The sequence below is a fragment of the Polypterus senegalus genome, chromosome 3 (genome assembly GCF_016835505.1).
Source record: "Polypterus senegalus isolate Bchr_013 chromosome 3, ASM1683550v1, whole genome shotgun sequence".
NCBI lineage: Eukaryota > Metazoa > Chordata > Cladistia > Polypteriformes > Polypteridae > Polypterus > Polypterus senegalus.
Genome location: NC_053156.1, coordinates 129,905,847 through 129,918,754, shown reverse-complemented (window position 1 = coordinate 129,918,754; position 12,908 = coordinate 129,905,847). Strand labels below are relative to the sequence as shown.

General features: G+C 34.6%; 1 protein-coding gene across 1 annotated transcript in view; it reads right to left on the bottom strand.

Moving 5' to 3' along the window:
* rpf2 (ribosome production factor 2 homolog) overlaps positions 1 to 11,499 on the bottom strand; it is a 35,836-nt gene extending 24,337 nt beyond the window's left edge. The window contains exons 1-4 of the mRNA XM_039747936.1: positions 11,225 to 11,499; positions 7,979 to 8,111; positions 5,686 to 5,723; positions 3,568 to 3,607 (exon numbers count right to left, since the gene is read on the bottom strand). Of these exons, the coding sequence (XP_039603870.1) occupies positions 3,568 to 3,607; positions 5,686 to 5,723; positions 7,979 to 8,111; positions 11,225 to 11,247 (234 nt within the window). The 5' untranslated portion in view covers positions 11,248 to 11,499. The remainder of the gene's footprint in view (positions 1 to 3,567; positions 3,608 to 5,685; positions 5,724 to 7,978; positions 8,112 to 11,224) is intronic.
* Positions 11,500 to 12,908: the final 1,409 nt, after the last annotated feature.

The window sequence follows — 12,908 nt, the reverse complement described above, 5'->3', positions numbered from 1 at the left end:
TGTGGTGGTTGGAAAACAACATGTCCGCCTGTCTGTGCCAGGGTCGGCTCCACAATATATATATATACATACACACACACACACACACACACACACACACACACACACACACACACACACATACATACATACATACATACATACATACATACATACACACACACAGGTAAAACCAACAATAAAATATACTCAATTTAATGAATTTTTAATAGTGAGTATATAGAACATTAAAATAATAAATTAAGATAGAAATATGTAATCTGTCTTAAACAAAATCAAAAAGCATTGCTCCTGTAAAATAATCAATTTGAATGCAGAGCCATTAATATTGATGCAGACACACATACCAATAAAAACAGCATGTAAGTTTTAAGTTCAGGGTTTATTTGCAGTGTTACAGTAAATAGCAAAACTCTACACCAATATTGCTTCACTTTGCACTATGCAGAAATGATGAAGCACAGCTCGGATTCTATTCCATTGTGGTCTGTCAGAAAACAGCTGCATTGGATACTGTGTTTTTCAAAGACACACACTCTTCATGTCTATACTTGTAATATGATCAGCTAATATTAGTATGTATATTAAGTGACCCTTGAGCATTTCATTTCAGTGATTAAAGCAAAGTTACAAGCGTTTATTGTGTCTGAAACAAACTCTTCACTTAAAAAAAGCTTATAAGGTAAAGAAACATTTCCAATTTAATAAAATACATGTAAAAATACATAGTATTGTTTAAATAGTATTAAAATATTAAAAATACATCACAAGTTTTTGAGAGCATTCTGTTTAGCTTAAATAAAGTTATTATTACTATTCTTATTCATTCACTATTCACTAAATTTAAAAAGAAAAAATGTTTAGGCATGGATGTTCGGGATTATCAGAAATACCTGATGCTGTTGAACTAATAGCTTGCAAGATAACTTAGTTTTAAAAAAAGCATCTTATACAAAGGTAGGAAAAGGTCAATGAACTTCTTAGAATGATCTGAATTTGTGAGTTATTTTGACTTAAAAATCAGACCACATCTTCAATAAAATCCTAATAATATACAGTTTAATCCAATTAAACAAATCAAAATACAAAATGTTTTTCTCAATTTTATTAAACAAAAAAGCAAAAAAAACTGATCTACAGCAGTCTTGAAAACATTCTCAAGTAAAATGCAGATAACCAGCTGTTTGGTTTCATGGATCTAAATGTTGAAACACATAGCCACATCTGCCAAGCACCATCTGCAAACAGCTTTGGAAAACAGTTTTAAAACATCCTTTTCGTTTTCCTTTTTAGTAGTGTTTTATTTCTTGTAATTGTATAGCTGCTTTATTGATATGTCTGTTGTTCATGTACACAGTCTTTGAATTACTATGATAATACTGCAATTTTGCTTGTCATTTTGTAAAACCCATTTTCATTGGAATATGGGAGTTTGACACTACAGGCAGTCCCCGGGTTACGTACGAGATAGGGACTATAGGTTTGTACTTAAGTTGAATTTGTATGTAAGTCGGAACAGGTACATTATTTTAATAAATGTTTTTGTTGACCAACTGTAACCAAGTGCTCTGCCAATGAATGATAGAGTTTCACCTCTCTCTGACCTTTTTATTATTTCTACTTTATTTATTTTCAATGGTGATGGTTTTTCTCTTCTTTACTGTATCACCAGCACTTGCATCAGATTTGTGTTTCAGAGACATTGTTGAAGGGTGAAGACAAAAGATTAAGATGATCTCTTCTGCACAGCACTCTACACGCTATCACAGCAGGAAGACAGACACCTGTCATCAACATGTCTGATGTACTGACAAGAGATAACTTTCTGCTATGTACGTAACAGTAGAAGCAGGCTTCCTATTGAGAATGTATGGGGGCAGTTGGGGGGTATTCATCACTTGCTCACCGCACAGTTACCTCCACTACAGTATGCTGCCTGCAGCGTCCGCCCACTGAGAACGAAAGCAGTGCGGCCAAAGGTGGGTAGTGAATCGACCAACCCCAATTCAACAGGCAGCCATCTGAGGCACACTACTATGCTACTTGCACCGCCCCGTTCACCCTCAATGGCCTCCACTCAGCCACAACCGGGTTAGCGCTTGCAGCATTACCAGCCGTGTGTGCTGTGAAATGCCCCCGTCTGCTCCATTCAGCCTGCGTCCAGTCAGGAGCAGTAGCTGCAGCGGCATAGTGGGCGGGCAGCGAACCATCATCCTGCATACAAGCGATAGCTGTGGCCCCAGTGACTATGGTCCACAGATCACTGCTTGCTGCCTTGAGCCACCTGAAGGACACTAAACTGCGTGAACAGCGAAATCGCCCCCCTTCAGCCACCGCTTGCAGCTTTCCCAGGCCGAAGATGACGGAGCAGCAGTTACAGAGGCGCATGCGTCGCAGCTGTGGCCTTGTTCGTAAGTTGTAGGCCGGATGTCCATAACCTGGGGACTACCTGTACAAAAACTGGGCCATCAATAAAGAAGTCAAGACACCTGCTTTAGGAAATTTAATACCTTGTGTTTTCCTACTGCTTTTATATTTTTCCTCTCCTTTTAAAACATTAGATAATGATATAATTATACATATGTTTTTGACTTGTTTCATATTCTTATGCTTACCTGCCTGTACTTTTAACTATATATTACTTATTTATCTTATATAGAACTTATATTATTTAATACTACATGTTGCCATTTACAACTCCAAATATTTTACTACTATTGTAACTTATTTTTGCCTCATCTTGAAATCAATGAAGATAAACTTGAGCTGAATCACTTATACAAAAACGTAACTGACAAATTATTATTGTTGCAGACCCACTGGTATGAAGCATTGTCAGATGATCTGGAAAAGCTTTGCAATTCAAATAAATTGTAATAATTTGCTTATGTAACAATAAAAGTATTTGCAACCTTCAGTTTAACACCTAACAAGAGAAATACAATTGTAATAATTTTACTTTTGTTGTAGATACAGTATACTATACTGTTCTTAATGGTTGTTCAACATTGCTAGTGACCGAGTTAGGGAAATACAGAAAGAAGTGATGAAACAGTCCACAAAAACAGTGTTTACCATAATTTTATCTTTAATGTTTACTCTCACTGAGGTAACAACTTTCTGGTTTTCTCCTTGGTAAATAATACATTTTTCAAGTTTTCATCTAAATTTTATCCAGCACTTTCCAAACTGGTTGCTCTACCAATTCCTCAAAACCATGGACTAAAAATGTAAAATAAATGAAATTCAAAAGATCAACGAATTGTTCTAATGTTCTAGATCAGCACCAACATTTATACTAAACTTTTGCTCTAAATACAACCATAAATAAAAATTCCACAATGCTTGATATAAATGATAAATATGACTCTTATGAACTAGATCATATTCATATACATATTCTTCATTCGGAACCAAGAAGCAGATACTGCTTATCTCTTAGATCTTATAATATTGCAGGTACTAACTTCATTGTAAGAAGCTCTTCCTTGACAAGCTCTCAATGAGAAAGAATACTAATAACCCAAAAGAATGCAATGATATAGCTCAAATTAAATTAGTACTTACAAGAGATGTCTGATCTTCAAAGGGTCTAGTTATATTTTTTCTGTAAAAGAAATGTGCATAAATTCAATGAAAGCCATGACTTCTGTTATATTTGTTTACTAAAATCATTATGAGCAGTATAGAGCAATGAAAAATATGATAAAAATACATGTTGTTAAAGAATGACTGGATATTTTAATTCAAAGTCCATCTAACTTAAATTTGAAGAAGAGATATCAAATATCAGTTGTCTCAGAAAAAAATGATTTTTTTGTTAATGATATCATAAGACTTTTCTACAGAACTAGATACGACAAATTAAACTGTAAAATGGAATGACAAAAAGACAAGAACCCAATTACCAAACCTGTGTATTAAAAGCAGGTAGCCTGGAAAGCAAATAGCATACGTCAGCAGACACCCACCAACTATCTTAGAGACTACCAGCTTTCTCATTATGACATATGTTAATGACACCAAGGAAACAATATAACCAGCTTAAATATTCTTCCACTTAAACTGCTGTTCTCAAAAAAATGTATTTTATTAATTAGACTGCTAACTAAACTTAGCTTGTTACCTTCATACCGTGTTTATCACTTTTTAGAACGACAACACTGGATTTATTTTAAATTTGCCTCAGAAAAGTACAATATGGCATGAGTATTTGTGTCCACTGCCATATGCAACTTATTGTGATTGAAAATATATTTGGCTGGTAACTTTCCATGTTGTGACATTAAAAAACTTAAATGAATAGAAAATTGCTCTGACTATGATGCGACAGATGGCTTTGTAACCAATTCCAAAAATGACAGAAGTCAAAAACTTGTTCTGTTGGTTTTAGGAATATCTTTATAATTGTGGCAAAACTAAAGCATGTGGGACAAAAGCATGCTGACAAATGTGCAGAGGGATAATGTGCACCTTGTATGTGTACAGAGCTAGTATACCCTCCTTGATAAGAATTTCTCTATTACATATACGGTACACATATAAATAGAATTTCAATTGTTATGTATAAGCTTCTTATGAACTGTGATTTTACCACTTTCAAGTTTTATTTATCTGGAAGAAAATAAGTGGTAAACCAAAATATAACATGAGAAGAAAAACATTACCATGCAGTTTATAGTGCAACTTTAGGTGCAATTACTGGCAGAAAGTCTAAAAGTTGCACCCTCCGTATGTTGGTATTAGCTGTTGCAGGTGGCCATTTACCTTGGCATCTCTTGAATTTGACACCTCTAGCTTTGGAGGGGAGGTATCCACAAGTTCTTTAAAATCAGGGGGCACATTATCAAGGCACAAACCTTAAGCCTAATAACATTTGTAGGAGCATGCAAACCTTTTATTCATTTCAGTAAGTATCCACTAATTAAATTCCTCCATTTTTCTCCAAAGTAATTGCCTGAGACCTACTAGTCTTGAGGGTACCATTTACCACATCATACCTCTATTTTGGTAACCTGACTGGTAATCTTAAGTATTTAAACAATTAACCTAAAGCTATCCTTTTACTTGTTCTCCAGATAGGCAATGACTCTTTCACAAATGTTTAGGTGCAATTGTCTCTCTCAGGCTTGCCACTATTTCCTACTGTACTAAAAGATCAAAACAGAATTATGGGTAAAACAGTACAATAATATAATAAAGTCAGACAGACAAATATACTTTCACAATACAGTGTTCCAAGTATTAGTAGCTAATTCTTTTCAGTTCTTGAAAACACAATCGTGATAGTTGGGTGATGATTTTACATGATGGTTGTGCTTTAAAAGAAACTTTATTTATTTATGCTATATTAGTGCTATGTAATTTTATTACATTCATTATTTCTATACTAATTATTTAATTATAATTAGCTTGGTGATTATTCATACTGCTGCTCCAGTTTTATTAGGACTCCAAAGTGCTTCTTCAACTTTTATAAGTGATTTACTTAAAGTCTGAAGGCTTAATACATAAGAACAGATAACTTTTTTCTGGTTATATACTGATTGATACAGATTTTCTTAAAAAAGAGCCATTATAGACAGCCAATGATCTACTGACATTGGGTTTTCTGAAAATATAATTGTTAGGTTTAGTTCTCAACTGAAAGAGCAAATAACAGTAAGTTGCATATGTAATACTTACTTTTTGTATAACACTGCATTTGGCTTCTTTAAGGAATGCTGAAAAAATATTAAATTAAAAAAGGAAAACAATTACTTTAAAAGTTAAAAAGAGGTCATGACTTGTATAATTACCAAACCAATCAAATGTTGACTTACAAAATCTTTAATTCACACAATGAAACATATGTTCACAATGATACTGAATATTTGCACACTATCTACATTTCCACAAGTTTGAAATTTGTAATATTTCCAATTACTTCCGCTTAGACTATGTAATCTCTTAATCTAGAGCTGGGAGAAGTCATTGAGCTGTGTCAAAATGGCAAAAATATTATACACTGGCACTTTTATCAGGCCTACAAGGCCCAAAATACTTCTAATTTCATATTAGCTTTATTAAATGGTTTTCTCAGAGTACTGAATAAATACCCTGCCCTGAATTGAAAATAGTAAAATATTTAATAAAATGGGGTCTGACATAAAATACCAGGCATTATGTGGTAGTTAGATTAGCTTCCATAAGTATGGAAAGACCAGAAGAGCCGATCATTGAAGAGATGAGTTTTTTTTTTAATTTTATTTCTTATTTCCTAAGATAGAAATATACAAGCTCATAGAGTGTAAGTTACCATTGCACCAACTGTGAAACCCATAACACACATCACACTAGCAGGCTAGTTTCATTTTTACCCTTCTGAGTCTTGGGTTTATGCAGGATTGTTAATTAACAAAATCAAATGTTCTCCTATTCCTACTTCTGTGACTGGAAATCCAGCAACACTCTTCTTTTTAACAAAAGTGCTTCTACTGGCCAGTATTATTAACAAAATACTTGGTATCTGCAATGGCAGTTAAAAAATGATACCTGTGACACCTCTAAGCTACCCATTATAATATTTAGTTATTACCTCACCTACCCTGACATACAAAGGCTATAAACTATGCAAATTTAAATTTTACATTAGTTACTGTGACCTTTGCGGGATTGTTTAGTTGGAAAAGATTAACATATTCAGTAAAAGACTACAGGGTCACGCGGTCACAAAGCAATATGAAATAAACAAACAGTCAGACAGTTTTGGGATGGAAAACACATAAAATGTCCTAATATTTAAATGAAGAAAAAGCTGAGACTAAACCTTCAGATACACTTTATTTTTTAAAATGAAGAAAACATAATGGACTTTAAGACAGCATAAGGTTTGTAGTAATTTAATGACAATTAATATTTGTTAAATGCAGCTCTTTATTAGAAGAGTCTAAAAAATTAAACAATAAATGCAAAAAAAAAAAAAAAAAGTTGCAGACAGGCAATCATTTTGAGTACTACTGCTGCTCAGCATGTGCTCAACACTTACAGCGTCCCAAACCATTTTTTTTCTCTTGTATGCAGATATTATACAACGTAATAACCAAACCTTTTCAGGTATATGTTCCTAATAAAATTAATAAATCTGTGTGCATTCACTGTTTGATATAAAAGGAATTTTTCAGCTTTCCAAAGGTTGAAAAAGAAAAGTACCGTGTGCGGTAGAAATAACACCCACATTTCAAAGAGGGATTGAAAAAAAATGCTACGAGGTATCACCAAAAACTTTTTATTTCCCAAATGTAGATATAAAAAAGTTTTTTTTACTTTAAGTTTTAAAAATTATATCGTCCAAATGGTGGCCTTGACGACTGATACACATTTGGAGCCGTTCTTGGAAATTTTCCATTACTCTCACTAGAATGTCGGGCGAAATTCTTGAATAGCCTCCTTTAGTTGGTCCAAGGACCGAGGACGATGTTTGAAAACCTCCTGTTGCCCTTACTCTTTGAACCCACAGCAAAATTGTTTTCCGGTCTGGAACACTTTCATTAGCATGTAAACCGAACCGAGTGCAAAACACCCTCTGCGTCGCAGCTACAGATTCGCCATTTTTGAAAAAAGCCTCAATGCTCTGAAAATAACTGAAAACGTTATTATGTAAAGTATCTAACGGAATGGACCGCACCCCTCTACCTGCTTTGGGGACCCCACAGTGATTTTTCGAAATGTGGGAGTTATTTCTGCTGCACCCTGTATCAGAGCAAATATGAGGGGGGATTGTATTTGCTAAAAATTACTCAGAAAGAGTGTAAAATTGATATTATGCATCACATTTTAAGAGACTATTGAAACCTCAAGGTGTATTTTTTTGGCTTGATAGGGAAAATGTAAAACATTTGGTATTATTTACATTTAACACTGGATCCCTGCAGTAAACAAATCTCTAAGAATTTCAGGAAAACTATTGCATAATAAAATAAAATGAAAGTTTACTCACAATGTCTTTTAGGGCCTGAGTCACCACTTGGCTTGTATTTCCTCCCTTAATAAGCATGGCATTTTTAATATTTTCGACAAGCTTTGGCTCTCTGCTTTGGAGAAACCTTTTTGAGCGTTTTGTTTTTGGTTTTCTGTTAAAAAAAAAAAATGAAAATTTGTATCATTAGAATTAACAAAAAAAGTAAGCAATCAAGCTGAAATATTATTGTACCTCTATGAACCAAAACCAACAACAGTTCAGAGCTGACACTAGTCTGAATCCAGTACTGTAGTCACCACACTATAGGAAGCACTTGAAAGACCTCGACAGAGTTCAAAAAGCAATGTGACCAATTTCAACCGAGGAGCCAGACTACACTAAAAGGCTAAAAAAAGCTGAATTTGTACCACCTAGAAAAAAAAATTTAAAGGAACGTCTAAAAACAGCAGGTGGGTCACATTCCTAAAAAGTGGAAACGACATCAAGTGCTCTAAAGGAGACTGGGAGGAACACAAGGAGCACTTGGAGGAGTTTGTAGAAGACCTTATTCTTGAAAAAATATGCATTAGCCTTGTGAATAATTTTGAAGGTATTATTTTCTGACTCTTTCTTTCACATGTATAATATCTAAGGTACAAATCGTCCTGTACAACACATTCTAGCACTGCAACTTTATGTGATGTGAACTCAAAGCCCACACTCAGTAGCATATTACCTAAGAATGGTTTAGTCCTACTTTTAGTGGAGCATCAGAACAGTGAAGTTGATTTTTTCACTATTCACGAGACAGGCTCCAGTATCCCTGTGGCGCTACACAAAATGGATGCACGAGAACTCCCAGTGCTCAGCGAAATACTCAAACAGTACGCTGAAAATTAATCTTAAGCTGCTACAATGCTGTGCAAACATTGACAGGTTTATTTATTCTTTAAACAAAATGTTTACCAAATTTCTTGGATTTTAACACCAATAATTGATGGTGTGTATCTTAGTAAGGACCCAGTTTTAATACGTTCCAAATATCTCTAGCACTCGGAGCTTAAATACTACCAGTGACCTACAAGTAACTATTTCAATGGCTATTTGTAGTACTAGGGTGTTGTACTGTGTTAAATATTATTAATGTAGTGAGAAGTCATGCAAAATGACACCTTTTATTGGCTAACTAAAAAGATTACAATATGCAAACTTTCAAGGCAACTTCATCTTCCCTTCTTCATTACATCTTGCCTGATGTAGGGGCCCAAGGTGTATTGAAAGCTTGCACATTGTAATCTTTTTAGTTAGCCAATAAAATGTGTTATTTTGCTTGACTTCTCAATACCTATTTATGAAAGCACATTCTGGTATTAAAATGACCAGAAACAACATATGCAGTGGCATGCAGGAGAAGTCTCAAATATAGACATTTCTCAGTTGTCATACTGCATCCATCCATCCATTATCCAATCCGCTATATCCCAACTACAGGGTCATAGGGGTCTGCTGGAGCCAATCCCAGCCAACACAGGGTGCAAGGCAGGAAGCAAACCCTGGGCAGGGCGCCAGCCCTACAGATTACTGCATCTGTAATAAAATAAAACTAAAAAAAAAGAAATGTTTGTCACACTAAGGAGGCTAATGGGGACACTGAGGATGAGGAGTTATAAAGGTCAGGGATTCCCCCTCCACATTTGTCACATTAGAATAAAAGATTGAAATACAGTATGTGAATTCATATATTAATTCAAATGCTAACTGCTATTTAAAACTAAACCCACCAGCACTGCTTAACTCTGTGAAGTTTTACTAGGTTGTCATTCTCATCTCCACTGTTACACATTATTCACACACTCAAGCCTATTTTTTCGCTACCAGTAAAGAAGAATATCCCAATCATGCAGTACACAGACATATAAAGTTTAGATTTAAATAAACCAATTTCACAGCATCTCAAACATTTCAGAACATTGTAAAAAATAAGGATTTAGAAGACAAAACTGGGCAAACTAAAATAAACAACGGGAATGTGCACATCCTGTAATCCAAGCATGCTGTTTACCACAAATATATCTGTTCTCTTGAAAATGATTCACTACAAATATGCTCACTATTGCTTTGACCACACAAATTAGTCAGAAGAATATTAAACATATGTAATACTTTCAAGTCAGTTCCATCAACCCAACCATCATCAGCAAAGTGACTGTTCAATAAGTTAAGACCTGACGTAACATGTAGTCCTTTCCATAACAATCAGACCAAGTTACAAAAAAAAAAGCTGTGTATTCATATGGCAGGAATTTTGCTGTGCATTTGTTAGAATTAGCTGGGTGTTAATAGATATGCACAGAGCCAATTTTGTTTTTTTAATTAAAAACCAATCAGTTTAAAACTGCCCAACTTTCTTCCTAATGTTAAAAAAGTGTATGTCAGAGTATGTTAATTAACTCAGTTAGATGACTAGTTTGACTGGATTCCATAACTTGGGTAAACGCATAGATACATGATCACCTGCCATTTCAAAATGTTAAGCAATTTTTCATCACTTAAAATACTACAATCCAAAAGAGTTTAAATGTGAATTTGAGCCTTCATTGTGACACACCGGGATGAGGTATAACCGTGAAACTGGCAAGCTGAGTGTATGAAAACTACCTGCAACGGTGAAGAGAAGTTGATAATACACGTAAGAAAGCCACTGTACTCGGTACAGTTACTTCAGCAGTACTGTTACTGCTTCTAAGGACACCATACCTACAAGTTTAAAAGGGATTTTCGATATTTAAAAAACACATTCTAGGTTCAAGAATACAAGCTCTGAGAAACGCTTGCAATCTCTGTAGTGCACAGGGAGCAATTTAACTTCTAATAAACGGGCGTCCAGTTCTTGAATACAAATAAGACGTTCAAGGTTTTAACAGTATAGTTCGGAAAAATAACACATAGCTACTGCATCTGAGTGCTGTTTGTCTAATCTGACTGTAAATCAATACACGCAACTGTTAATTGGATATGTTTGCATTTAAATCCATCACAGATTCCGTTTGATATGGTATTATTTCATGACTTAGGAGAACATATAAGGCTTCGTACATAAGGAAATATATCAACTGATTGGTATTGGGATAAACCTATGCTTGAACAGAAGAAAACGCCAAACAGCGTGCACTCCTGACATCAGACAACTCCGTCCAGCCCTCGCTTGCGGCTCTGTACTTCTTCGGTGCTGATCAGCCTCCTCTACTTGACAGTAAACAAGTTATTAATCTCATTTCTACTCACACGATCCCGTCCAATTGTGTCATTTTTCCCCCCGCACTACTGTTGTTCTTCTACAGTCTCAACACGTGGATCCACCATTTAGGAAGTTCTTATAGTTCTCCTTCCGGGTCATGAATGAAGGTCTTCCAGATTTTCTTTCCAGTAGAGTATAGTTGTTGACTTTGAGAGCTCGAGTTACGCTATATTGAAATAACACAGGTTAAAACACATCATGGGGTTTTGTGTGGTTGTGTTAATCTAAGCGATAACTTTAAATTGGAGCAGATTTATTGGAGGTGTACACTACGGCACTGAATGACGTCCCTCCCTGAGTCGGGCTTTTTAAAACGGCGTATGCTTTAGCTTCAGTAGAAAACGTTCACATCTTAAGATACGATCGCTTTATTTCAGTAGGAAATGTTGACAAATTACGTTACGTTTAGACATGAGATATACGCTGAGTTCACTGACGTATCAAAACAATATCCATTTGTGGTTCTATGATAATAAAATACGAGGAAAACAGAGAGAACTAATATGTTACGATTTAAAAGTTAAAAAGTATAGATTTTACTAAATTTATTCTAAACACACTGTCATTTATTTAAAGATGGAGCGATTACTTTTAAATTATATTTCATTTCTATTATAAAGAATCAAAAATTATTTTTTCTGTGTATTTATTTGTATGTATGTATTTGAAAGTTAATTCATGAGGGAGAAGACAATCTATTCACATTTATAACGCACATATACATATATAAACCAGAATAATAGAAAGCAAAATAATAGTAAAAAATACAAAACGGAACATTTTATGTCGGTGTTACGTCTCTGTTTCTGTAGAAAATTCATAACCAGTAAATCTTAAAAATTATTTTAGAAGAATCGTCTTTTACCTTGGCGCTAATTACAGCCAGAACTCTACGTAATCTTATGTTTTCTCAATTGCTAACCAAAAAAAAAGCTCAATTGGCATTGATGCTACGAAATAAGCGAGTGTCTTCAACAAAAGTTTATAAAGGCACAGTTTAAATCACCTTTCAAAGCTTATCCAAGGTACAAAAAGTACCACAACTCCAATTCAGAAAGGAGAGAGATTTACGATTATCATATAAAAGGCTCAACTTATTTTCTTTCCATGTTTTTTCCACTGCCATCCACAGTTTGTTTCTCCATCAAAAGCACGTGTCATGGATTTGCTGGTAAAGTAGGCATTTCCATGGGATTAAATTTCCTTCACTTTTTATTTTTTCAAAGTGTCCTACAATCTCCTTTAACAAAAAAAAAAATCTTAAAAGACTAGTAGACTCAAGATTTGAAAGTGTTTATGGGACTATGTAGCCCTGATAGGCAATCTTCTTTTATCATTCCACTTCACTGTCCTTCCTGGGAAAGGAATTACTAACCATCCTGGTCAGGGTGTCCACCTATTTAGAGCCTCCATCCACTATACAGAGGGAGGCTGGTCCAATACAGTGACCCCGCATAAAGTGGGAATAGCTTAAGAAGAAGAAAAATAATGCACACTGTGTATAAAAAGGTGTTAATACTCTAAATAATTTTGTATAAGATGAAAAAGCATATCCAGTGTAGTTTAAGTGTTGGACTTTCCTAACTTCTTACACCTTAAATATATTTTTGTTTCATACTTATAAGACAGAAGAGAACTCTCATTGTTCATCTAGTTTCAGATTTATTTTGG